The following is a 25,762-nucleotide window of genomic DNA, read 5'->3' on the forward strand; positions in this document are numbered from 1 at the left end:
TAAATAACATCTTAAAAAAAAAAAGTTTTAACAGAAAATCGTCAAGGACTTAGGGAAGGGCCCTCAGCCCCAACCCTCTTGCCATGTTGCCATGGTCACCTCCTAATTTTTTTCCTCCCATGCCCTGAACAGAGAGGAAGTTCCCACTGACAGATGGGAACACAAAAGGAAGTGGGGTCATTCTGCCCTAGGCAGCACACTCTCCTGGCTGGACTTCTTGCCAGCATGGGGTAGGGAGTGCGGATTTGGTGAAGCCAGGTTGCTGTACATCTTTGAGGTGATAAAGCACTGCTCTGCTAAACATTACTGCACCCGTTTCCTACCTGTTTAGGGACTTTCCAGTCTACGAGTCGCAGTGTCATCCTTTGTCTCTCATTAGAGCCTCACAACATGCTGATGAGGTAGCTGGCATTATCACACCCATTTTACAAGGATGAAAATGAAGTTCAGAGGTGTAAATGACTATCTGGTGTGTCCTGCCCCACCAGAATGTGTGTGTGTGTGAGAGAGAGAGAGAGAGAGAGATTACTCCTGCTCAAAGGCTACACCATGCTAAAGCACTTGGGAGAACTGCTATGAAAGAAAGTGCAGGACTTGAAGATCATGCCCTGCTTGTAGTTGCTAAACCACCTCTTCATCCAATCAGATTCCAGCAGTAAACCAGTGCACTCAGCCTTCGATCCAATGCAAATTCAGCAGCAGTCAATCCCCCGGAGTCCAGAACTAGCCAGTCCATTCAGTGTCTTCTACCCAATCAAAATCTAGAGCCATTCATGAGATCCATTCTTTCATCCAATCAGTAATCAGCCACAGCCAAGCCAGTCAGCCTCTCATCCAATCAGAATCGGGTTCCTCCCAATCAAAAGGAAGTCACAGAGTGTGTTTTCTGCACACAATGCAGCAGCTCCTAGATTAGCTGACTCAAAATGAGGTCCCTTAAACCTAAAAAGGAATGTTGTGCAGTCGTCCGGATAGGAGATTTTTCACGGGGTGGTAGTACTGGAGGGGCCCTGAGGGGATCTCCTGGGGACATCCAAGACCCCAATCATCCATTTGAAAAGTTAAAACTCAGCGTAGGATCCAACGCTTTGGCTCCCAGGGTCAGAGTTGCGTATATGTGAGCCAGAGACACTGGGAGCTGCTCTGCCTGTGACGCCTCCCAGGAAGCTTTCAGATAGCCCAACTGTGGGAAATGATCCCAGAGTTCACGATCCCAGCCCACCAACAAGCATGGGGGCAAAAGGACCAGGGCTCTGCAGCCAGGAAAAGGGCTGGGGCAGGGGCAGTTATGATACCTGTCTGAAATCTCTACAGGTCACCTCTGCCTTTGGTGGCCTCAAGGGGAAGGTTAGGGCCCGTGAGGGGGAAGGAGTAAAAGAATGGACTTTCCAAGCCGGGGTTGCAATATTGGGCAGTGGTAAGCAGCTCCTCATCATTTGGAGGTGGGCCAGAGCCTGACCTCATCGGAACTGCCATGTCTCGGTACTGCCTCTGTGTGCGCATGGGGGAGGTGGGGGTGCACAATACAAAACTGCTGTGAGAAGTCAGGGCCGTTCACTTTCTGACAAAGCTCTTGATGTATTATGTAAGCCAGAACTCCCTGGAAATGCACATGGGTAAAAATTCAGAAGGCAGCGCCCACTTAACCCAGCACCAGTTCCACTGCAGGGCACGTGTGTGGGGTGAAGCCTTGAGCAGTCAGAGAGGAACTATCAGAGACCAGAGCTGGCTCCCAGGCTACCTACTGCAAGCCCTTCCTCATACGGAAGGGAAACTGAGGCCCGGGGGAGAAGGGGTTGTCTGAGGTCACACAGGGAGTCAGGTGCAGATCTGGGACAACCCAGTTCTGACTCTTGATGGCAGTTTGTTCCTCTCCACCCGGGGCAGAAACCATTTGCAGGAGCCAGGGGGCGATGAATAGGGGAAATTGCCCGATTTAGATAACAGGGCGAGGGGGAGGGGGCCGGAGGGAACCAGAAAGTATATGCTCTGCCTAAAGGCATTTACATTCCACTTTTAAAGAATTCAAACACACCTGGACTGTAAGGGGCTGTGGGTTTCCCCCACACCCTATAGCCTTTTGGGCCAAACTCTGCATGAAGGAGAAAACAGAAGAATGATTTTCATGGGACTATGGTTCCCTAAGTGCTGACCCAAGGAGGAGAGGGGAGCCCCCACTTCCAAGCCACCACACCTCTGTACCCACGGCAGATCCGGACACACAGCAGTCGCAGACAGCTCACAGAGACACGCCACACGCTCACACATGGCAACTGAGTCGTCCTACCCCGCTCCCCGGGCCAGAATCAGGGAGGAAGGGGAGAGCCCAGACCACCAGCCAGAGAGCGCGGAAGAAAGAAAGAAGCGAGACAGATTTGAGGCTGAGTGTATTGAGAACAGGAGAGAAAACAAAGTTGGGGGAAGAGCTCGGCCAGCCTGGCCGCAGGAGCTGCAGGATGGAGGGTGGGCTCTTCGGTTGCTAGCTAGCCCTCAGGGGTAGAAGGGATCAGGGATCAGGGGTCGGGGTAGGGGCTTCACTCCGTCCTGGGAGGGGCCTGGCATGAAGAAGCTGAGCTTACTTACGACTCCCCCACGCATGCCCCCAAGTTCTGGGCAGAATGAACTCACTAGGAAGGCACCCCCTGTTCCCATGGAGACGAGCCCAGAGCTCACGAAAACTGCAGGCTCAGCCCAGCATGGGCACCGCCTCCACCACCCCTCGCCCCGCTGGGAGCCCAGAAATAGGGCTGGGGAAGAGAAAGTGGGTGGTGCTCGGCCCCCAGCCTTGGGAGGCTTCCATCTGAATGCTGCCTCTTGCGTCCGTATTCTCTCCCCCCACCCCACCCCACCAAGCCTGATTTGGGGACCGTATCGCATCAAATGTGTCAGAGGTGGTGAGAATCTCACACTACCTGACTCAGCACCCTCACTGTAGGGGACACTGAAACCCAAAGATTCACATGGAATTCATCTGTTAGAGTCCAGACCTCTGAAACCCCGGCCTTCTCCTCAAAGCTTCAAGGGCTCCTCCTCCGTCCCACCAATCTGCTGTGCTCCTGCCCAGCCCTTACTATGCTTCCACGGTCCCCAGGCCACCCTGAGCCTGCGCGGGACCAGCCTAGGCTTCCGATCCCCTGGCCTCCAGCCACACCCTCCCAGGTCCTCACAGACCTCACATCTCCATCTCCAACGGTTCTATGGCAACAGCCCGTTTCCTCCCCCACTCTTCCCAGGGGACTGTCTTATCACTTACAAGGCCTTTCTCCCAGAGCGCCAGCCTCTCCTCCCAATCCTCACAGACTGTCACGGCTGGAAGGGCACTGACTGTACAAATAAGAAAACACGTCCAGAGAGGGAAGGTGACTTGGCCAGACTCACACAGCAAGGGGAGGCTGAGATGGGACCAGACCCTCCTCCCAGCCTCTCTCCCTGCGGCCCCCTCCACTGCATAGAGATAGCTGCTCTTAGTTGGGCAGATCTTGGCTGAGGTTGAAGGCCAGCTAGCCAATGGACTGCCAGGGGCCCGTCTCACTGCACACCCTGCACATCCTTCTACAGGGCTCCCCTCCTCTCGGGGACGCCCTGGGACCTCGCACGCCCCAGCACACGGAGGGCGAGCCGGGTGGAACCAGGACGGAGGTCTGGTCCCTAAAGGGGAGCCAGGTGTCTGCAGAGGACATGGAGGCAGGGAAGCAGAGGGGCAGGGAGGAAAGCATCAGACAGCGGTGGTGGGCTAAGTCCTCATCCAGCAGAAGAGCCCACGAGAGGAGAGAACGTGGCGGCCGAGGCAAAGCTCTCTGAAGCAGCGGAGAGGAAACGGTGTCCAGAAGGCAGAGGTGGAGGAGACAGACCAGTGCAGGTAAGAAGCCAGCGACAGGCAGAAGGATGCCAGGAACTGGAGCAGCTGAGGAGGCGGACCCTTGGCTGGCTGGTTGCACAGAGGCACTGGCCGGCTCTGTTGACTTCAGAAGCCCATCTTGGGGCCCCCTTCTAGGCCATTCCCCAGCAAGACGCTGGCATCCCTACAGATCACCAAGGCCCGAGGAAGCCCCCCCAGCCTCATTTCGGCCTGCCAAGGGAATTCTCTCTCCATGACCCTCCCCCTCGACCCAGTATCGGACGGCAGATCCCTCAGACGTGGAGTCTAATGACCCTTGTGGCAGCTGTAGCCCAGAGAGCGGAGGTGACTTGCCCAAAGTCACAAAGCTAGCTGGTGGCAGCATCAGCCTCTGAGCCCCGAGTCCCCATACTCCTGACCCTCAGCTCTGTGCCACTTCCAGACACATCTGCTCTCCATCCCGCCCTCAGAGAGGGCGCCCTGCCAGGTAGTGGGATTCCTGTGGGATCCTTTACTTGAAGCAGAAGGAAGGCTTCCACACCTGAGCCTCGATCCCAGCATTCCGGGTGGAGAAGGAAGGCCTGGGGGCCTGCTTGGCTCGGGGAGACCACGCCCTGGAGGGCGACACGGGGGAGATATCGCTGCTGTAGGTTGGGCTCACGGCCGTGGGCTGGAGGCCGTCCTGGCCAGGAGAGGTGTAGAGGCCCGGTGAGGAGCGGGAGGCCCGAGGCAGGGCGGGCGACGCCGGGAGGGCCCCCTTGGGCAGGCTGGGCACCAGGTCCAGGGAGCTGGGCTTGGCGGGCGAGGCAGCTCTCGGCGAGGCCTTGACAGGCTCCTTGATGGGCGAGAGGACGTAGAGCGAGGCCCGCAGCGGGTAGGCCGGCTGCTTGGTAGGCTCGGGGCGCAGGACCCCATTCTCAGGCAGGTAGCCGTGGTAGAGGGAGGCGGGCGGGGTCCGGGCTGGGCTCCGGGAGGCCACTCGGAAGCCGCCAGGAGCATTGGTGGAATATTTCCAGGATGAAGGCAGGGACATGGTGGGTGAAGGGCAGCGGGCCAGTTCGGTGTGGCCCGAGGACTCGATGACATACTTCTCCATCCGGGACTGGCGGCGGGCATAGAGCTCGGCCCCCTTCCCGGAGGCCTCGGACAGGTTCTGGTTGGGCTTGGGCTTCGGCTTGGCCTGGATGCGCGGTGACTTGAGGCAGGAGGCCCACTCCGGGAGGATCTCCTCGGCCGCCGCGGGGCTGGCCCTGTCCCGGGGTGCTGACTCCTGCTGGAAGTTGGAGGCCTCAGCCCCCAGCGCGAAGGGCTCCTCCTCCACGCCTGCCTCCCCCTGGTCCCTCTGCCTCCGCTTCTCATCAGCCGTCTGTACCAGGTCCAGCAGGTCTGGATTCGGGGTCACCTTGGGCTTCTCCACGAAAGTGAACATGGATTTCCGGCTGCCCCTGCGGGCCATTGACTCCTCCAAAATGCCCGTCTTGCTGGCAGGAACCGCCTGGCTCTTCAGATGAGAAGGCTTGGGGTCGGAGCTGGGGTAAAGGGCAGAGTAGGAGGGGGGAGACCTAACCCGGGGAGCCAGGGGGGCCGTGGACAAGGTCTCGGCATAGGTGGGAGGTGGAGTGAAGTTCCCCAAGGGGCGTCTCTCCAAGGCAGGGCTTCGCTGTGCCACGGACCTCCTTTCCACCATGGGGCTGTGGGACATCATGTGTCTCTGTGGCCGAGGGCTCCTGTCTGCCACGATGGGGGGCTGGGAAGCCAAGGCCTTCTCCCCAAGATGTCGTCTCTCTACCATGGGGCTCCGCTCCATCTGGCTGGTGCTCCCCGGCGCCTGGATGCCGAAGGGTCTGGCGGTCCTGTTGACCACTGATGGGGGCTTGGCCAGTGTGAAGTGGACCTCACTGTATAGCTTGGTGGGCGTGGGCGTGGCTGCCCACCCAGACGTCTCTTGTTCTGTTGGCACCACTGGGACACTGGGCTGTACATCGATGAGCAGGGAGCTGGACATGAAATCCGGGGCTGGGGTCCCAGAGTCGGAGATGGGAGTAGTTTCTCTGGAGAAGGTGTTGGTGGTGGTAGGTGGAGCTGCCACCTTATCAATCAGAAGTGTGCTGGATCTCACCTCCGCAGCTGGCTCTGGGGGCTGCCCGCTGGAACACAGGCTGCTGGGTTTGCAATCTGACGCCGTGCCATTGGGAGGGAGCTGTGCCTCCGAGGGCTGCTGGCTGTTTGAGAGCGGCAGGCTCTGCGGGGTGACAGTCGCCGGTGGGTTCTGGTTGATGTCTGCAGCTGGCAGGCTGTGGTTGCTGTTAGGAGCTGGTGTGGTGAGGGTGGCACTGAGTGAGGACAGGTTCTGGTTGCCATCTGCAGCTGGGCTGTGGGCCTCTGTCGTGGGCGGGCTTGGTTGGCTCTGCTGGACCTCTCGGTTCTGGGACAGGTGCAACCCATTGGCCGTCAGCAGGGCTGCATTCTCCTTCAAATAAACCACCAGCGGGACCTCTTCCTCCTCGCTGGCCACCTTCTCCAGGTGCCGCAGCAAGTTGGCTTTCTCTGAGCATCCCTCCATGCTGTGAGCAGGGACCCCCGCGTCAGGGCTCCGGAGGTCGGGGTTGCTTGGAGGGCCTGGTTCAGGCAGTGAGGGGGGACTCAAGCAGAGCCCTGAGGCATAGCCTGCAGGGCTGGCAGGGGGCGTTCTGAGGGACTCCTGGCTGGGCTTGGGGCCCCTCAGGCCCTGGTTCTCCGAGGTGAACTGGTTCACTCTCTGCCGGCGCCTGTTGAAGAGCTGGACGCCCCGGGAGTTGGAGCTGGGAGGGGTGGTCAGCTGGGCAGCGATCTGTTGACTCCGGGCCTTGGCCTCTTTCAGATCTCTCTCGGTGAGGCTAGTGCTCTGGCCCAACGCTGTAGAGAAGGACAGAGGTCCAGTTAGCGAGTGGGAATGTAGAGCCACGGGGGTACAGAGACAGACAGACAGATGGCCACTGTGTCCCTCCTACTGATGATCTTTTCCTCTGGAAGTTGATCTTTACTCACTGTTTCCTGGAATCCCCTCTCCTCATAAAGATCCCTGACCCAACAATCGTGGCCCAACTCAAATGCCACCGCCTGTGTAAAACCTCCCGATTACCCTTTCGGGATGAACCTGACCCTCATTTGGCTTCCCTCTGAAGGTTGTTGATACTGCACTCAGCAAGAACATCTCACCCTAGCAGTACCCGCTACAGCCCTGACTCATCCCCTACCACCCTTCTGCACTCACTAGGCTCTGCCCTGCTGGCATTCTCTCAATTCCTTGAAAATGCCGAGTTTGTTCCTGCCCCAGGACCTTTGCACTTGCTCTTTTCTCTGCTTGGAATGATCTTTTCCCAGGTGGTATTCCATGTTGGTTCCTTCTTGCCACATGGGACTCGCTTGAATGTTCCCTCTCTGGAGGGGTCTTCTTCTATAATCAGTCCTCCCCTCTCCTATCCCGTCTCTTTGCTTTATTTTCTTCATGACATTCACCATAATTTGCGATTATCATTTCCTTGTTTATCATCAGTCGCCCCACCTAGAATGTAAGCGCTAAGGGGGCAATGACCTTGTTTGACCTGGTCATCATTCTGTCTCTGGCCCCTAGAATAGTGCCTGGCATAAAGTGGGCACTCAGTAGGCATTACTGAATGCATGAACAAACCCCCCAGGAGATTTTCTATGGGCCTGTCTTAGGGGCCTTTACACTTTCAATCATTTGATGACACTAACACTTCCTCTTTTTAGAGTAGGTAATGCATTCACATGGTCTAAAACTTTAAAAAAATTTAAAACCCACAAAGAATTCAGTAAAAAAATGTCCCTCCACCCCTGAGAACCCACACTGCAAATCAGTAACAACTGCGACCAGTTTCTTCTTGCTTTTATTTATTTATTTATTTATTTATTTATTTATTTATTTATTTATTTATTTATTTTTTCTGCTATGACTACTACTACTTTCTTGCTTTTATTTAAATAATCATTTTTAAACTCCTCATATTTTAATATCATGAGAGTAAGACATTGGACTAATTTCTGCAGCGACTCTACTAGCACGTGGCATTACTTTATTTTGTCCTCACAAGGATATTGGTAGGAGACAAACATTACTTGCCCCTGTTTTACAGAAGTGGAAAATGAGGTCCAGAGGCTTTGTAAGGAACTCAGCTCAGCCACAGTCACACAGCAAAGGGCTGCAAAGCTGGAGTCAAACCCAGTTCTCGCTGGGTTCACAACCCATGCTCAAGCTGCCTGCTTGTTCCAGAAGGTCCCTTTGGGATGTACGGGACACAGTCATGGGGTGGGGGGTGGGGCAGGTTCTGTCTAAGGCTGGAGTCTGGGACCCGAGATCAGTGATCAAGCTGGGGTCAGACCCCTGTTCATCTGTACGTTCACTACGTTCACAGTCAGCAACCATTTCTCTCTATACCCCCAGCGCCCGGCTGGCACACCTTGGTGCTCAATATATGCTTATTGAACAATGAATGAACAAATGGGCCAGTGGACAGATGGATGAGATAGCCTGTGGGCATGGTTAACAGTCGGTGGCTGGAAAAATTCTTCTGTCTGTCATCCTCCCCCCGCCCCTCCCTACTGTGGGAAGCTAATTAGTTCTTGAGGAATCTGACCCTGCCCTCCCTCCTACCATGCCCTCATTAGCGCTGGCCATGACATGCTGAATGGGTCTCCAGGGACAGTCTTTCCAGGCACCCTGCCAGTGAGGCTCAGAATTCATGGACTCCCAGCACCAGAAGGGTCCTTACAGAGGAGCTCTTTGATCATCACCCCCATTGTATAGATGAGGAAACTGAGGTCCAGAGAGTCACCCCAGGGTCAGAGCAGCAGCTGTCTGGTCTCCACCTCCTTCTCCCTGCCTCCCATCAGGATCTGGCTCCCCACCCACACACACCTGTGCCCACCTGTCCAGAAGAGCCTGCCTTGTGCACCCTGACACTTGCTCCCTCTTAGTAGGGCTCCTCTGCTACTTAGATCACCCCATCTATAAAAGATGAAGGATTTGCGGGTTTGGCCAGGCCACTGCCCTGGGGTGGGGTCTTAGATAGGGGCAAGCCAGCCACACAGGGGCCCCTGAGAGGTTGCTGGGCTCATACAATGTTCGCCTCCTCTGCTCTGCTGTGAAACCAGGACTCCTGGCCCAAATCCGGGCTCTGCCATTTGCTACTTGTGTGACCTTGGCAAGTTACCACACCTCTGGGAGCCAGTTTCCTTAACTGAGAAGAAGTGATAAAAGTACTGACGTTAGGGTTGAGAGGCTGTAATGAGGTCATGAATGTCAGCAGCACTCATTGTCATCAAGCCCAGTGGACAGGGGAGGAGCTGCTCGGTGGTAACCCTTCTCTGCTCCTTGGAAGGGGTCAGAGCTTCTTCTGGCAAAGGAGATTCTCTTAAGGTCACATAGCAGGGGATGTCAGTGCTGTTGGAGAGGCAGGGATTACTGCCCCAAGCCCCAGAACCTTAGAGTCTCGACAATGGCTGTCCCTGGGCCCAACTGCCCACATAATTCCTGTGACGCTAAGACCATGCCCCTGAGTTACAAGCCTCTGCTTACACACGCCACTGACAGGGAGCTCAGTGCCCTAAGAGGCTGCGTCCCACTAACAAAGGCTCTTTAGCTATAAAGTCACACCTTACATTCACCCCCAACCTCTACTGCCACATAGATGAAAAAAATTTCTTTTTCTTTCCAACCTGAGAGCCGTGCAGAGATTCACAGACACAAATCACATCCCCATGGGACACGGTCAGGATACACATCCATAGTCTCACGGGTGTTTCTTATGACACAACTGCTAACATCGATTATACATATTATCTTATTTCATTTCCACAACAATGCTATGAAGCATGAACCATTATTATCTACTTTTAAAATTGATTTTATTTATTTATTCATGAGAGACACAGAGAGCGAGGCAGAGACATAGGCAGAGGGAGAAGCAGGTTCCCTGTGGGGAGCCTGATGCGGAACTCGATCCCAGGACCCCGGGATCACGCCCTGAGCCAAAGGCAGGTGCTCAGCTACTGAGCCACCCGGGCGTCCCTATTGTCTATTTTTCAGTGATGAGAAAACCAGGTTCAGAGTGGTAAAGTGAGTTGCCCAAGGTCACAGAGCCAGAAAGTACAGAGCTGACTCGTCCCTGGCTCTACATGACTCCAGAGAGCACCAAGCTTTGTGGCTAGCGCGTCCCCACAGCGTGGGGCTCACAGAAAGTGCTTCAGTGTTTGAAAAATCCAGACTTCCCAATGTCCCCTGCACTTGCCTGTTTTTCCCTTGCTTCTCTGCTTCCATCCTATCCCCAGACTGGTTCTAAAGGCCAAGGGTTTAGAAAATACTCAAAATGTCAAAGCATGAAGGGCCTCTGGGTTAAGCAGGCCTGGAGGCTCAGAGAGGGAGAGGATCGCAGAGTAGGCCCCGGGCCAGTACCCTGTCTGCTGACCCCCAGCGGGCTTGGAACTTCCCCCCACTGCTGTTCTGGGACTAGAGGAGGGCAGCTGAAAAGGCCAAGGGGTGAGAGAGCCCTGCCTCTGAGGGAGCTCCTGTGCCCCCACCCCCCGCCTGCAGTGACTCCACGGAAAAGGAATCCGGCAGGAGGCTTGGACAAGACCCTGCCAGCGATCCAGCCGATTTCTGCCACCCTGCACAAACAAAGCTGGGAGAAGGGGGGCCGGGCTGGCCACAGGCACCCCAGAGTCCCGCACTGCAGGGCACCAGGGGCGGCAGTTCCACGCAACATCCCCCAGACTCAGGAATGGTTGCCTCTGGCCATGTCCCAGCCAGCCAGGAGCCGGATGGTGCTCCCTGCCGCCAAAGAAGCAGGAGGTGGCCGAGGGCCGCAGGGGCCAGGTGCCTCCCGAGCCCCCCACCTGCATGGCTGCAGCCTGTGCCTGTGTAAGCCGTGATGCCCCCTCTTCTCAGGGGGGTGGGGTGCTGGCCCTTGAGTGACCCACCCTGGACAATGGGTCGGGAGCTCTGAAGACAGGCCTTCAGCAGAGGAAGGGGTGAGGGCAGACACAAGGAAGAGCTGCCCGGGGTCAGGAGAAAGGGGTCCAACAGGGCTAACTCCCTCAGAGGGGGGTGTGGGGGAGAAGCCCCAAGTGCAGCTGTCAGCTGTCAGAATGATGACTACAATGGCTGCTGCAACCACACAGCCCCCACTGCCACCCAGGGGCTGCGCTGCACACTCTACTCAGTTCTCCCCCCAACTCCAAGAGGTCAACCCTATTATTCTCCCCAGTTTGCAGATGAAACTGGAGCTCAGAGAGACCTGTCCAAGGCCATACATGTTGTAAGTAGCAGAGCTGGGATTCCAAACTCAAAGTCTAGTTGCTGAGTCTCATTTCTTAACCATTCTGCCTTCTAGACCCAGGCTGTGGAGGGAGGGGACACCAATGGAGGCTCCAGAGCTTTTGGATGAGGGTCTGCAAAACAGCCTGTTTCCTCATCACATAGTCCATGTCCCCAGCTGCCTAGGACAACTCATGCAACGCTCCCTTCTTCCTCTCAGGAGAAGGGCTGCTAGAACTAATTCTTACTAAGGTATAAATGACTGCTAGGAGATGAAGGACCTCCCGATAACAGGCTCTGAGTGGACAGAGACTGGTATGAGTGGACAGAGACTGGTATAGGGAGTCAGGAGACTTAAGTTCCAGTTGTGCTTTGGCAGGGATAAGCCCTTTCTCCCACCCCTATCACCTCTGCAGGCAGTTGCCAGACCATCAGGCCAGTCTGGACAGAGGATCTGAAGGAAGGAGGTGGGGCAGGGGAAGGGAGGCCAGAGCAGAAGGTCAGGACAGGGAGAGAATTCAAGGAAATGCTTCTTCACACGGCTGCCGTCAATGGGAGTACCCAGGCCCCACGTAGGGTGGAGTGGGACAGGGAGCCAGAGGTGGGAATAGAGACTGGCTGGAGGCAGCCCATTGTGGCCGCCCGGGAGTCTTGGCAATGGGACAGGTAAACAGGCTGGGTAAACTGCCCCCCTGCCGGGTCAGGAAGGAACCAATGGCTGCCCGGTGCACAACCTCTGGCCTGGCTGGAGGCAGGAAGATGAACTGGGCCTGAGTAATGGCCTGGCCGCCTTGCCAGCCCCTGCCCCCCATCCTCTAGGCTGGAAAAGGAGGAAATGACACAGCCTCTATTCCCTAGGGAGTTCTCCATCCACGCCAAGTCCCAGGGAGTGCAACCTGACTGAATCTCGGCAGGCTGCCAGCCTTCCTCTCAGGAGGAGAATAATTCATACTAAGGTGAGGAGGACTGCCAGAACATGGGAGATGCCTAAGAACAGAAATGGTGAGCCCCAGACCTAGCTCCAGCCTTGCTAACAGGCTGTCAGAAGCCACCACAGGCCTCTTCTCTTGAGGCCCGGAGGGGAACTGAGACCAGAGAGGGATGCCAGAGGCCCTAAGTCACACACCCCAAAGCACAAAGGCACCTCCGAGTGCTCATCTTACTCACTCCAGCTGGCTCCTTCCTGCAGCCCAGCTTCCCCCTGGATGCTGAGCCGGCCTCGGTTCTCAAAGCCTCCGGGGAAAGGCAGCCAATTGCCTCGCTGACAAAGAGAGGAAAATCCCACTTCGAAGGCAACGGAGGAGCTGGATGTGACTTCTCTCCTCCACAGATGACTCAGCCCAGCTCTTTATCAGGAAAAGCGATTTTGCAACAGCTTTTTAAATGGCCTCTCCGCCCCCAGTCTCTCCTCCGCCAATCTACCCGCCCCGTGCTGCCAGATTCATCTCCCTCTGCCTGGCTTCGCTCACTTCTCTCTCCTGCCTCCCCAGGATGTGAAGGATCGAACAGCAAGTCCTCATCCTGGCATTCAGGGCCCCTGACACCGGGGCTCGCCTGAGAGCTTGCTAACCTGCTCCCTGTTCCCTCAGCAGCGGCCAGAGAAGATCCAATGGCTCTTGCTTCCCATCGGCGCCCTGTGAGTTCCCGCCTCCCGAGTGTGCTTTGCACCCGACCCCTCTACCTGGAACCTTCTCTGTCTCACATCCTTTCTACCTGCCCCAGCCTTCCCACCTTGCTCACATGCCGCCGCTCCCTCCGAAAGGCCTCGCCTGGTCCACCAATGTTTTCTCTGCGCCACTTCATCATAACCTCATCACTCTGCATATTATTCACATGAGTGAGAATTACCCTTCGGGGCGTGCTCACCACCTGCCAGGTCCTTGCTTCATTTATAGCAACCCTTGAGGTCAGCAGTACCTTCGTCTCCATGGGCTCAGAGGGGTGAGGTGACCTGCTCGATGTGGCACAGCCAGGTAGAGGCAGGGTTGGAATTCAAACAGGGTGGCCCAGCGCCCAGGCCAGGGCCCATCACACCGGCCACACTGCCTCCTCCCAAGGTCTTGCTCTACAGCAATCACAGTCTCGGTCTTATCCCCCATTCCCACCTCCCTGCAGACTACAGAAACCTCCAGGGCAGGGGCCTCAAAGGCTTCATCTCTGTGTCCCCCTCCCCCCGTCCCCCACACCTTCCACGCGTGCTTGCAGAATAACAATGAAGTCAATGAGGATGACAGCAGCCAACATGTGAGGAGTCCCAGCTACTGCTGAGCTAAGGGGTTAGCATGTATTTTCTCATCGAAACCTCACCGCAACTCATGAGAGAGGCTCCCTGACCTCTGTGGAGGAAAAAGAGACTCACAGATTTAGAGAGCTCACCCCAGACCTCACAGCCAGCAAGCGGCAGGCAGAGCAGAGCTGGATCTGGGAGTCTGATTCCAGGCCTGGGCCTCTCCTTCTGAAGAGCTCATTTTCCCCATCCACTGTTCCAGGCCCAGCCCAACTGCCACTTCCTCCAGGAAGCCCTCATCAATCCATCTGGACTCCCAAGATCAGTGCTCCACTCCCGCTCAAGCTGGCCCAGGGGCCTCAGGGCAGAAGGGGTCAGAGGAAATGACAAGTTGAGAAAGCTTAGGACCAAGGCCTGAGGGGAAGCAGACCTGGCCCAACTCCTGGTATCTCTCTACTGGAAGTGGGCTGGCATCAGGCAGGGCAGGGTGGGTGGGATGGGGGGAAACCAAAGGATTGGGTTCTGGGTTCTCCAGTCAGCAGGGGCTTTAGCTGACAGCTATCCTTTAGGCCACAAGCACTGCTCGTTGCTAGACCTCTGCTGTATGGTCGTTTTCAGGGACTTGAATATGGTGACCCGGAGAGAGGCAGGCTCAGTCCCAGGTGCATGGCCAACTGGAAAGGACTGGTTCATGGAGAACCATGCTCAGCCTCAGGCCCCCACTTCCCAGAACAGCCCTGGTAAGCCAGGCCTGCCCAGCCCCGTCCTCTCCTGTCACACCAGCCTCCATCACCCCAGCCCTGGGAGCCTCGGGACAGAAAGGACTGCCACACCCTGCCCTTCCAGACATGTTTAATCCAGGAGACAAAAGGTGGTGAGCCATGGCCGAGAGACGGTTTCCCTAAACTGCCTCTGCCAGGGGTGTGCGTGGGCCTAGTCCCTCTCTGCGTCTCCAGCACCCAGCTTAGGGCCTGGCACGCTGGGCCCTCCGCAAAGATGCAGCCCTTTCTCTTGGCCCTGTAGCAAGCTGGGGCCAGAGCAGGTGTCATCCTCTCTAAATGCCCCCACACTCAGCAGAGGCCGTGACTCGGGAGTTCAGTAAGTGTTGAAGAAATAAATGACTGAAGGGAGCCTCCCATGATCCAAATCCACCTTCACAGTTTGCCCTGCCATTTGTCCCGGGAGACAACTTCTGGATTCGTCTAGGTGTCATATTCATCTAGATTCTAGATCAGACATCTACAGGGTACTTCCTGGAAGAAGTGGAGAGAAGGAAGGAGGGAAGGAGCAACATGTTTGTGGGTGACAAGGGAGATGAGGCCTCAAGTGGCAGTGATAGACCTAAGAGGCAGAATATTCCATTAAATGCTGAGAGAATAAAGAGCCCAAAAGAGACTAATTCAGACAAAGGAATCCTGGAAGGCTTCCCGGAAGAGGTGGCATATGCCCTAGGTCTTGAAAAGGCGGACCTGTAGAGGCATTCTAAGCCACAAGGCCAGCCCAGCAGAGGCCAGAGGAAGGCTCAGGACAATCCCCACCCCTTGCCCCTCCACCACCCCTACCCCAAATCAAGACCAGCTGGAGAGAAAGGCACCTTTGAGAGCAACAGAGCCGAGGGGCTTGTGCAGAGTCTGAGAGTGAAGGGGGTGATCCGGGGAGAGTTCCACGGGAGCTGCGTGCATTACGTGGTACCTGCGCGGGGCCTCCGGTGGGTTACATAACCGCCCCACCGCCCTGGCCCCGGATTCGACCCGGATTGGGCTGGGACCCTCCTCCGCCTCGGCCTCGCCTCGGCCTCCTCAGCTGTCTGGGCTGCTTCCCTCTTACAGAAGAGGCCGCTGCAGCGAGAGTGAAGGCCAGCGCCCTGCGGTAAATTCCCCACATTCCTTCCTCACAGAAAAATAAATAGCCCCGGAGAAAGAACGCAGCAGGAATGATAATGACGGCCACTCCGGGCCGCTCGGCAACAGCGCAGGGAGCCTGGGCGCCTGCAGCCGCCACCAGGGTGGACCCCGTGCACCCGTGGCCTGTCCCCCCAGGCCGCCTGACCCCCCCAGGCCGCCTGATCACGGAGGCCGCCTGTCCCTGGAGGCCGCCTGTCCCCGGAGGCCACCTGTCCCCAGAGGCCACCTGACCCCGAGGCCGCCAGTCCCCTGAGGCCGCCTGTCCCTGGAGGCCCACTGACCCCGGAGGCCGCCTGTCCCCGGAGGCCGCTGACCGCGGAGGCCGCCTGTCCTTGGAAGCCGCCTGACCCCGGAGGCCGCCTGATTCTGGAGGCCACCTGACCCCGGAGGCCGCCTGTCCCTGGAGGCCCACTGACCCCGGAGGCCGCCTGTCCCCGGAGGCTGCCTATCCCCGGAGGCCGCCTGACCCTGGGACCTCCTGTTCCTGGAGGCTTGCTCACCTGCCTCCCCTGGCAGTTCCCTGAGCCATGCCAACTCTCAGGTCTCAGGCTAGATGCACATCTGCCAAAGAAGGCTCTGGGAGTCCCTTGGTCAGGGCAGGTGACTGCGGAGGGCAAACCTGTCCGGTGAGACACACTCCACTTTTATCAGACTGCTGTTTATTGGACACTTCTTATATTCCAGGCATTTGGTTTAAGTGTTATCATTACATTATTATGTTATTTCATTTTCTCTTCACAAGCTGTGGCCTGGGGGGCCATTATACCCATTTGACAGATGAGAAAACAGGCTCAGCAAGGTTTTTGGGATTTGCCAGGGTTATCTGGCCAGTGAGTGGTATGCGGTCTCCACTCCCACATCCGCTCAGCCAGGCTGCCCTTCCCAGAAAGCCTTTCTTTACCAAGTCCAGCCAGAGGCGCGGCCCATTCTCCTCCCACGCCCTGTTCAACAAGGCATCCTGTGCCACTTGAGGGCTACCTTTGGTAAAGCACCTCACCTCTCTGGGTCTCGACTTCCTCATCAGTGACACAAGGATGATAATATCTGCTTTGCAGAGTCACTGCTGCATAAATGAGATGCAGAAATGATTCCTACAGTATAAAGTACTGTACATGCCTGAGGGGGATTTAACTTTAGCAGTTTGCACAAACCCACCTCTGCATAACTCTGCTGGGCTCAGGATGTTTATCTGTCTTCTTCCCTTCTCTGGCCATCTCTGAGGCTGGTGTGGCTCTTCTGCTCACAGTCGAGCACAGCCCAAGTTCCCCTCATTCTTAGTACCCCCGCCGTCCAGCATCCTCTCTGCAAGGGCACCCCGGTGTCAATCTCTAGCCAATGTGCTATAGCAGAGAGAAGCAGGTTTGAATCCCAGGTCTGGCCCTTGCTAGATATGAGTGCCCAGGCCCCTCGGGGAGGCCCCCAGGTCCAAGACTCCTAGGAGGGAAGGTGCAGCCACGGTGCACAGCCCTGCAGCCAAGAGGACATCATGGCCCTGGGCGTGCTGGAGGCTGCTGACCCTGCCAAGTCCCTTATGCCATTCACCAATTACCAGGCCTGTCTGGCTCCCCTCCAGAAGGAGGAGTCTGCTGCCAGAGTAGAAGTTGGATCACCCAGCCCCGCCCATCCCTGGTCCCTCAAACTGCAAGAACCAAAGACTAGAGGCCAAGAGATTTGAACCCAGTACCTGTCCTGTCACAATTTGGGTGAAACATTGGACCAGTTCCTGACCCTCTTTGGGCTTCAGTTTGTCCGTGTGTTCAAAGAAGGGACTGGACCAGAGCAGTGATTCCTAGAGTATGGTGCCCCCAAACCTCCAGTGGAAGCCCAAGGATCTAAGTGATACCCTGATACCCAAAATCCTAATAGGTGAATTTCACATGTGTACTTGCAAAGGAGTATGATGAACACATCAAACCTGTGAAAGGCATATTACTGCTTAAGGAGAGGTAAAAGTAGATATTTCGGTAGTGAAAGTTAGACAGGAAATAAGTATAGGTGGTGCACGGACTCCTTCATTCACCCGATATTTGTTGCACACCAACCAAGAGCCAGGCCTGTTCACAGCCATGACCGAGTAACAAAGATCCCTGCTTGCATTCTGGCAGGGGAGCAAGATAATAAATAGATGAGTAACTATACCAGCAGGCCAGAAGGTAAATGTCATAGAAAAGAGATGAAACAGGGACAGGACATATACTGACTGCATGGGGTGTGGGGGGTGGTCTGCAAAGGTAAACACAGTAATCAAAGTCTCTGAGAAGTCACACCTGAGTAAATAGGTGAAGAAGGTGAGGGAGTGAGGCCCGTGCATGTCTAGGAAGAGAGACCAGGCAGAGGGAACAGCTGTGTGAAGGTCCTGAGGCAGCCTCGTACCTGGCAGGCCTGGGGATGGGGCACATGATGTGGAGGTGGGACACGGATGAAGGAACCAAGTTCTCTAATGGCCCTTCTACCGCTGCCCTTCAGGATCTTAGGGATCCCGTGCATTGCAGCCATTTGTGCACGCATGTATACGCACACATGTGGGCGTGCACACACATACACACCCGACAACATACACACATCCTCAATAGCTTCTTAATGCTGGCGAGAGCCCAGCCTGCAGCAGCAGCACCTCCTCCTCTGCACGCACACCAACACAGAAAAGTTCCGCTTGCTTCACACCTGCACTACGGAGCATCATGTGTGCAGACCCCACACACGTGAATGTGTATGCACTGTGTACCTGCAGGCATGCAAGCGTGACATACAGGGTCTCGGGTGGCCCACTGGCACCAATGCACATGCAGCACGCGTACGCCCACCTTGTGGGAAGGCATGTGCACTTCTCTCCCACCAGCCTGCCCTGTCTCCAGGTCACTGAGCTACCAGCCAACCCTCGCCTGGAGGGCACATGCTACCGTGGAATGTTAAGTGCACTCCCGGCATGACTTCAAATTCGCTTCTCCAGCACCCTCTGCCCCTCAGTCATGGCTTCCTCTTTCTAGGGATACATTAAAATCTATAGCCTGATCCTCAAATGCGCCAGTGGGTTGTGTCCCTGTGGAGAATGTCCCCTTTTCTACTGCAATTAAATGGAAAAGCCATGTAAAATGCCCAGCACGGCACTGTAAATGTTACCAGCTGCCAGCAGCATCACTGGATGTCACAATCCTCCTTCCAGGCTTCATCCCTTTAGGTTGCTGCAGGTGGGGGTGGAGGGTGGGTGGAGAGCTGAAGAGTAGGAGGAAAGAGCCAGGCCAGAAGGGGGCGGGAGGAACTGGCTTTTAGTTTCAGTTTGGTCCCCAACTCATCGTGAGGCCTTGAGCAAGTCCCATCCTGTCTCTGGCCCAGATCAGAAAGCTGCAGGTGCTCCAGGATCCCTCAGGAAGTATGTCCCAAATGCACATTCCTGGGCTCCACCCCAGACCCAGACCACAGATTATCCACTTTAACAGTCCCCCTGAGGGGTTCTGAAGTGCAACCAAGTTGGGGGCCCACTGGACTTTAGAGCACATGAATTTCTAAATGTGTTCCCATTAACTTAGGGGCAAGTGCTGGAACATAGTTTGGTGCATAGTAGACTCCATACTGTTCACCAAAAATGCACTTAAGAAAATATGTTTATTTACATCCCTTGGCTATGCGCACTTATAAAAGTTTTACCAGCACCTTTGTATCCATCAGAGACAGGAGCAGAGCAGGGATTGCCACACTATTTTACAACTGAAGCAGAGAAAGACCAAGGGGCCTGGCCAGGATCTCCCAGAATGCAGGTCTTCAGCAGCCAGAGCCAACCAGAGACCTCAGCTCAGCTTCATGACATGTGCTGCCCGGGGGCCTTATCGCCTCATCCCAAATGGTTCTGACTTCTGGCCCACAGCATACCTGTCATCCACTCCAGCTTTACAAAGACTCTGGACACGTGTGACTTCTCCCATAACTCAGGGTTCACCGAGAACAGGACAACCACAAACAGTTAAGTTCTTTCTAGCCATAATAGGGTCCCTCTCAGTGGGCAGTGCAGGGGCGCCCCCAAATTCCTAACATTACATGCTACTATTTGATCCGAAGTGGTCCTTCTGTTCTAGTCAACCTGAGTTCAAACGCCAGCTGAGCAGATCCCTACCTTGAGCGCGTCTTATACATGCCCAGCTTCCCCTTTTGTAAGGGGTCTCCTCATCCCTACCCTGCAGCGTGATTATGAAAACTAGGTCTCGTAGGTGCCAAGCACCCAACATCAGGCCTGGCACAGACGCTCCTGTGAGGTCACAGCACCATGAACTCACAGGCTCCAAGTGGGAGCTCCTGGAGGGCAGGGATTCATCTCCTTCACCAGCGTACCCACACCTACCCCGTGTACTATGTGCTCAATAAACATGGGCTGAATGAATGCAGAAATGAACCGGTATCTCCAAAGCAACTCTGTCCTAGTGCTAGCTTACCATTCTATTTCATGACCCATTTCCCAGTTTAGGGGGTGAGGCTCTGAGCAGGAATGGTCAGGGCCAGAAGGGAAGCGTTATGGGTCATGGGAAGCGTCCCCCTCCCCCATCTGCCAAGGCAGTGACAATGATGGCCATCGGGGAGGGTGGTGTTCTTGGGGCTCTGAATGTAATCTTGTTGACTCAGAGGCATAAATAATGCACTAGCATGTTCTCTCCTCACTATCCTGTCACGCTAAGAATAGCACCGGCTACCCTTTCAGGAATTCCACAGGGAAGAGAACAGGACACCAAGATGGGGACAAGGTTGCTAGGCTGTGGATGGTCAAGTACCCTCCCCCCAAGCCCATCTTTCCAAACCTGGGAAAGAAAGGACCCTGGATGGCAGAGCTGAAAAGGCTCTTAGAGGCACCTGGTCAGGAGTTCTCCAGGGATGAAGAAGAAGCCTGAGAAGATGGGGAACCCCAGCCCCCACCCTCTTCCTGTTATCTTTTCCTCCTCCCTTCTGATGCCCAGCCTAATACGCTCGGCCTCAACCCCCGCCCTCTACACGCCTCGCCCTCCTTATTCATACGAGGAATAAATATAGAGTGGGTGGTTCCCCTCTTATGTGTTTCATATGGGAAACTTCAGAGAGAGAAGAAGATTCTATAGCTTTTAATTTAAGAAAATGTTTAAAAGTGACGACCTAGAACAGTCCCTCTCAAACTCTAATGTACACTTAACGTAATTGCTCAGGGATGTTATTAAAATGCAGATTCAGATTCAGGAGGGGGGAGGTGGTAGTCTGCGTTTTTAAGAAGCTTCAGGGCAATGCTGATATTGCGTCGGGGAGGGCCCGCACACAGAGCACAGAAAGCTAGAGTGTTTCCCTGCAATACAGATGGAGAAGCCGAGGCCCAGAGAGGAGAAGGGATGTGCCCAAGAGCATACGGCGGACTCGGGCTCCGAACACAGGCCCCCCCCATTTCTCCTAGAGTTTGGCCCTGAGGGGCTCTGCAGTTTCGTGGTGGTGCTTGGAGTGGGACAGGGGACAGGGGGCAGGCAGCAGTGACAGGCCGTGGCAGTCAGTCCAGGGGGAGGCCACCAGCCAAAGCTCCTTGGGTCCACAGGCTCTCCCAGGAATAGAAGGAAATAAGAATTATCCTGAACAGAGGCACTCAGCTGAGTGAAGAGCTAAGAATGTGCCCTCACCAACCTGCATTTGAGGCCGGATGGACCACCAGAACCTCCTGGAAGGCATAATGCATCAGGTGGCCATTACACTGCAAACAAGATCTGGTGGCTAGGGGAGTGTGGAAGGACCCCATAGCAGCTCCCTCAGGGTACAGATCCAAGGCACAGAAGAGATAAGGCAAGACCAACCTCCCAGAGCAGCCCTGGGAGCCTCTCCTCCTTCCCAGGATGGGCCTCAAACCCCTTGCCAGGCTCCAGGCCCTGCATGACCAGCCCCACTGCCCCCGCTGCAGCTCCCCCCAGAGTGTCTTACTGCCCTACACTCCAGCCATGCTGGCCCTCCTTCAAGTGCTCAGACTGGGCCCAGGCACCTCCTCACCCCAGGGCCTTGGCATCGGCTGCTGCTTTTGCCTAGAATGCTTTCTTCCTTACCCCCTGGGTTGTCCTTTTCTGACACTTCTCACCCTTCAAGTCTGTTTATGGGTCTCAGGGAGGGCTGCCTGCCCTTGGAGGTCACATTCCTCTGCCTCTCCTCCAAACTTTCATTAGATCTGTAATTCCATCATATTTTCTTAAGCGCCAATCTGCGGCAATGGTAAGCAGCCCTGAAGAACAGGGACCTTGGCTGTCATTTCTCTGCTCTGTCCTTGCCTCTGTGCGGAGGCCACGGCTGGGGCTCAGTAAATATTTGTTGATTGAATGAAGGAATAAATGGATAAAAACGTGGCTCACATCACTACCGCAAAGCTTCCCAGCTCTGTGGTTTCTGGCCCTGCTCACCCTGGAGAAGGTGTACGGGACTGGGGTTTGCAAGATTCTCTGGCTCCAGTCCTCTGCTCTGTTACTTTCCAGCCGAGTGGGCTTCGCAGGGCACGTAACTCTCCGATGTGGGTCTCTAGCACCCTCTGTTGTGTTGAAATGAGCGATGGAATCTGGCAAAGACTTTGGAAGCCGTAAAGAGCTTTCATTGGTAGCATTTTTGGCTACCAATGGCGTGTTTGAGGCCCGGAGAGGGAAGGAGCCTCGCTCAAGGCCACACAGCCAGTGTGAGGTGACTCCAGAGCCCACTGGCACAGCTTAAAGCCTACGACTGAGCTGCAGGCCCACCCAGGCTCAGTGAGAGCGCCATCTGCCTGGAGGCTGGGCAGGGGTGGAGGAGGGAGAGCATTCAGCCTCAGGCCCAGTGCCAGGGTGGGGTGGGTGGAGCCCCCTGCGGGAGCCCTGAGTGGGGCCTAGCAGCTGGGCCTGGGGGAGCCAACTGGCACCCGCTGGGTGGTGGCATGCTTGTTCCCCATGCGCGTGACAGTCTATTTTTTAATCAGCACCCTCCCCTCAACTTCATGTACCCTCCCCCAAAGGGCCGGGTATCAGGGATCATGTCCTGGCTGAGACCAGAGCCACCTTGGGGATCAGGGGGAGGGTCCCCAAGTCCCAAGGCCTCATGGAGCCCACAAGTACTAAGCATCCCAGGAGGCAGGACAGGGGGACTGGCGAGGAGCAGCTCCAACCTGTGTGACCTTGGGCTGCTCCCCGGACCCTCTGACCTCAGTTTCTCCCCTCTGTACAGTGAGGGGAGGCATGCCAGACTCCACAGGAGTTCATTACAACTCAAGCTCTTGGGATCCTCTCAGGCTCCATGACACTAATCACACCCACTCGCCACGCCCTGGCAGTCTCTGTGCCCACAGCACTTCCAGGGTACACTTGATCCTCCCTGACCTACTCCCAGGGGAGGGGGCGGGGTGGGGAGAAAAAAGGCTGAGCTGGCTCAAGGGCCATCCTTAGAGCCCCAGTCCCCAGACCTTGGGTTCCTCTTTCCAGGACCTGAGGAACAGAGATAAGAAGGACTGAAGAGGAATGCTGTGTGTTCTTAAGCAGGTGGCCTGGGCTCTCCGAGCCATCTAAAGTAGGAGAGATCGCACAGAAGTCAAGCTTACACGCTTTGGAGCCAAACTGCCTGGGTTTGAATGTGGCCACTTACCAGCTGTGTGGCCTTGGAAAGCTCACTTAACCTCTCTGTGCCTCAGGTTCCCATATAAAATGTTGCTAATAATAGCACCTACTTCGGGGAGTTGTTGACAGGTAAAGAACTTAGGATATCCTTGGCACGTAGTAAATAACCATAAATACTGACTTTTTTCCCAAGAACTTTGGTATTTATCTATTGAACACTTTTAGTCTCCAAGAGATATTATTCCAGAAGGTTGGATATGTGAGTCTCAGGTCAGCCTACTCTCCTGTCTGTGGGGCTCCTCCAGCCTGCCCCTTCCCAGCGCCTCCTGCTGGCCTCGTGTCTTTGGTGTTCACTGAGCTCTTTCACTGCCACGATCCCCTCACATCCTTCCTACCCCATTTCATCGCAACTCCGAACCAGGACCCAAACCCCAGAGGAAACAAAGGATTTGTCCAAGACCACCAGTTACTTAGCTAAGACTGAAAGTTCAGGTATTTGTTCCTAACGTGCGGTCCAGGCTCCTCTCTACTATGCTGTGCCCATCCTCCTGCCTTCAAAACCTGCTCCTGGCCAAACATCAAAAAGTAACTTATACTGAGCTGTGAGTCTTGAGCTAGGGTCCACTTTCTCAAAGGCTTGCCATTTTAACAGAGATCAAAACAGGACAATATTATCTAATAAGTGATAGTTATCTTTTTTAGCATGTATCGTCATTTGATTTCAAAACAACAGTAAAGATAGGGTTTATTATTATTTCTATTTATAGAGGAGGAAACACAAGTCCAGAGAGGTTATATAATCTGCTTCAGATCTCCCGGCTAGCCAGGAGGAGAACCCAGGGGTCCAGCCACAGAATCCGAGTGTTGGCCATACAGGAAGCAGGTCCCACAGGAGGAGACTGAGTTTTGCTTCACCTGCCACGGCCCTGGGAGGCTGGGCCGGGGAGGGGAAGGTTGCCACAGTCCTATACTACACCGCCTCACCGAGTGGAAAAGATGAAGCTAGGATGGTGGAATTTCAGGCAGTGGCCAGTTGGTAAAGATTTCATTCTGGAGAGAGAGGGCTTTTGTAAGCCTCTGGAATTACAGGGCCTGGAGGCTGTCCCCACATTGATTCCTCCTCTGGCCACACTGGGTAGCGACTGAGACCCAGTGTCCAGGGACAGTTCACAAAGGACTATGAGCTCACACACACACAGGCCTAACTCAGCAGAGCCCAGCCACTCCTCTGACTGGATCACAGGCCTGGGGCTCCTTTGGGTTTGCAGCCTGTAGCCGTGAGGGACGAAGGCATTTTCAGAACCTATGCCAATGGCCACCCCCACCCATAACCCCACCCTAACTCCTATTTTAAACTATTTATTGTCCTTTGAAACACCCTTCCTCACAGCCGAATCCCTCCCATTCTTCTGGACCTGAGTTCTGGACATGCCTCCTCCATGAAGCCAGCCATGATCACCCCTTCAAATAACATTCAGGTCTCCACTCCAATGGAGTGAGAGAGGCCTTCCCCAGCCACCAATACAAAGTAGCCCCTCCAGATTGTTCTCCATCTTAGCAGCAAGGCTTTTATATACATTTTATTTATTTATTTATTTATTTATTTATTTATTATTTAAATACATACCTTTTTAATCTATCTGGAAATATCTTGTTTATTTTTGCCACCCTTTTTCTTATCTACCTCTCCAATCAAAATGCAAGCTCCCTGAGGGCAGGAACCCACCTGTTTTGTTCACTATTGTAACCCTAGCACCTAAGGACCCACCCATCCTGTCACTAGCCAGGGACACTGAGGTCCATAAAGAGCAAGGGATCACACAGCAAGCAAGCCACAGAGATAGGCTTAACACACAGGTCCCTGCCCTGCAGCCCAGGGCACTTGACCATCCCCACACCCACCCCCGTTGACCCTCTGCTAGCCTATCTTGTCTCTGCCTCCAAACAACGATGAGGGCTAGAGCCTACAAATCCTCCACAATGGAGGCGCCCTTCCACTTCCCTGGGGCCTGCAGTGCCCTGAGCTGTGCAGCCCTGCCTGCTTCCCCCCTTGGTCCCTCCCTTCCTGGCATCAGCAGCTCTGATGAGCTCATGTCTGGAAGCCTGGGAGCTGCCCTGAAGGAAGAGGTGCCTCCCAGGCCAGGCCCCTAGACCTGCAGGTGTGTACAACCCCTTGGCATGGGGGCGCTGGCAGGTGGTGGGAGAGTGCTGACCCCTGCCCGGTCCACCCCTAGAGCTGTAAAGTAGGCTCATGTGCCAACCGTGAAGATAGGGCACAATCAGCGGGGAAAGGACATGTAGATAAAGAAGGCTCCTCCCATGCTTCTCTCATCTCTCCGGATGCACCTCTGCCACTTGCCCCCTCCCTTATCAAGGAGCTCCTCTGTTCCAAGGAAAGGGGGCTCCGCTGCCTTCTACTCACAGCACTATCCTGGTCAGATCTCATCCCCTCCCCAGCCTCAGTCTCCCCAGCTCTAGTATGGGGAGATGGAACAGAACGCTGATGGAAAGAGGTTAGGGATCAGCTGGGAAACAGGCACCTGGGTGCCACGGGGTTTTGTCCTTTTTCTCACTTTAGGGGAAGGGCAATAGCCAACAAGAGAGGGAAGGGGTTAAAAGCCTTATTTTAACCATTAAATGCTGATTCCACCCACGACTTAATTTAGGTGCTAGTTTGGGAGATGGGGGGAGCTAGCCCACTGCCTGCAAAGTGAGGGCCACTCTGAAAAAAATGGGAGCCAGGGCAGCACAGCAGCAAAAATCTTGCTTTTGAGAAGTTCTCTGAATATCAAACTCTGAGTGATTCTAGTCCATCCCCCCTTGTTGTCTAGATGGGGAAACTAAGGACAGAGAGGAGAAAAAAAACAAACCAAGTTCTCTCACAGAGACAGAGGCAGGGGACCCCACTTCAAATGGCATTTTCCC

General features: G+C 55.2%; 1 protein-coding gene and 1 long non-coding RNA gene across 7 annotated transcripts in view; one reads left to right on the forward strand and one right to left on the reverse strand.

The window, feature by feature from the left end:
• Positions 1 to 25,762, reverse strand: part of SYNPO (synaptopodin) — a 36,911-nt gene that overhangs the window by 3,850 nt on the left and 7,299 nt on the right. For 4 of the 6 annotated variants that reach the window (XM_038535029.1, XM_038535033.1, XM_038535034.1 and 1 more), the window contains exon 2: positions 4,380 to 6,733. In XM_038535029.1, coding sequence (XP_038390957.1) covers positions 4,380 to 6,733 — 2,354 coding nt within the window. Of the gene's footprint in view, positions 1 to 4,379; positions 6,734 to 12,316; positions 12,499 to 25,762 lie in introns of those variants that run through there. The other 2 variants (XM_038535031.1, XM_038535032.1) reach the window with 2 other exon arrangements.
• Positions 11,445 to 14,251, forward strand: LOC119871531. Its single transcript, XR_005358433.1, has 2 exons — positions 11,445 to 13,825; positions 13,999 to 14,251. It is a non-coding gene; the product is annotated as an uncharacterized LOC119871531 (long non-coding RNA).

The sequence above is a fragment of the Canis lupus genome, chromosome 4 (assembly GCF_011100685.1).
Source record: "Canis lupus familiaris isolate Mischka breed German Shepherd chromosome 4, alternate assembly UU_Cfam_GSD_1.0, whole genome shotgun sequence".
In the NCBI taxonomy this organism is placed as follows: Eukaryota; Metazoa; Chordata; class Mammalia; order Carnivora; family Canidae; genus Canis; species Canis lupus.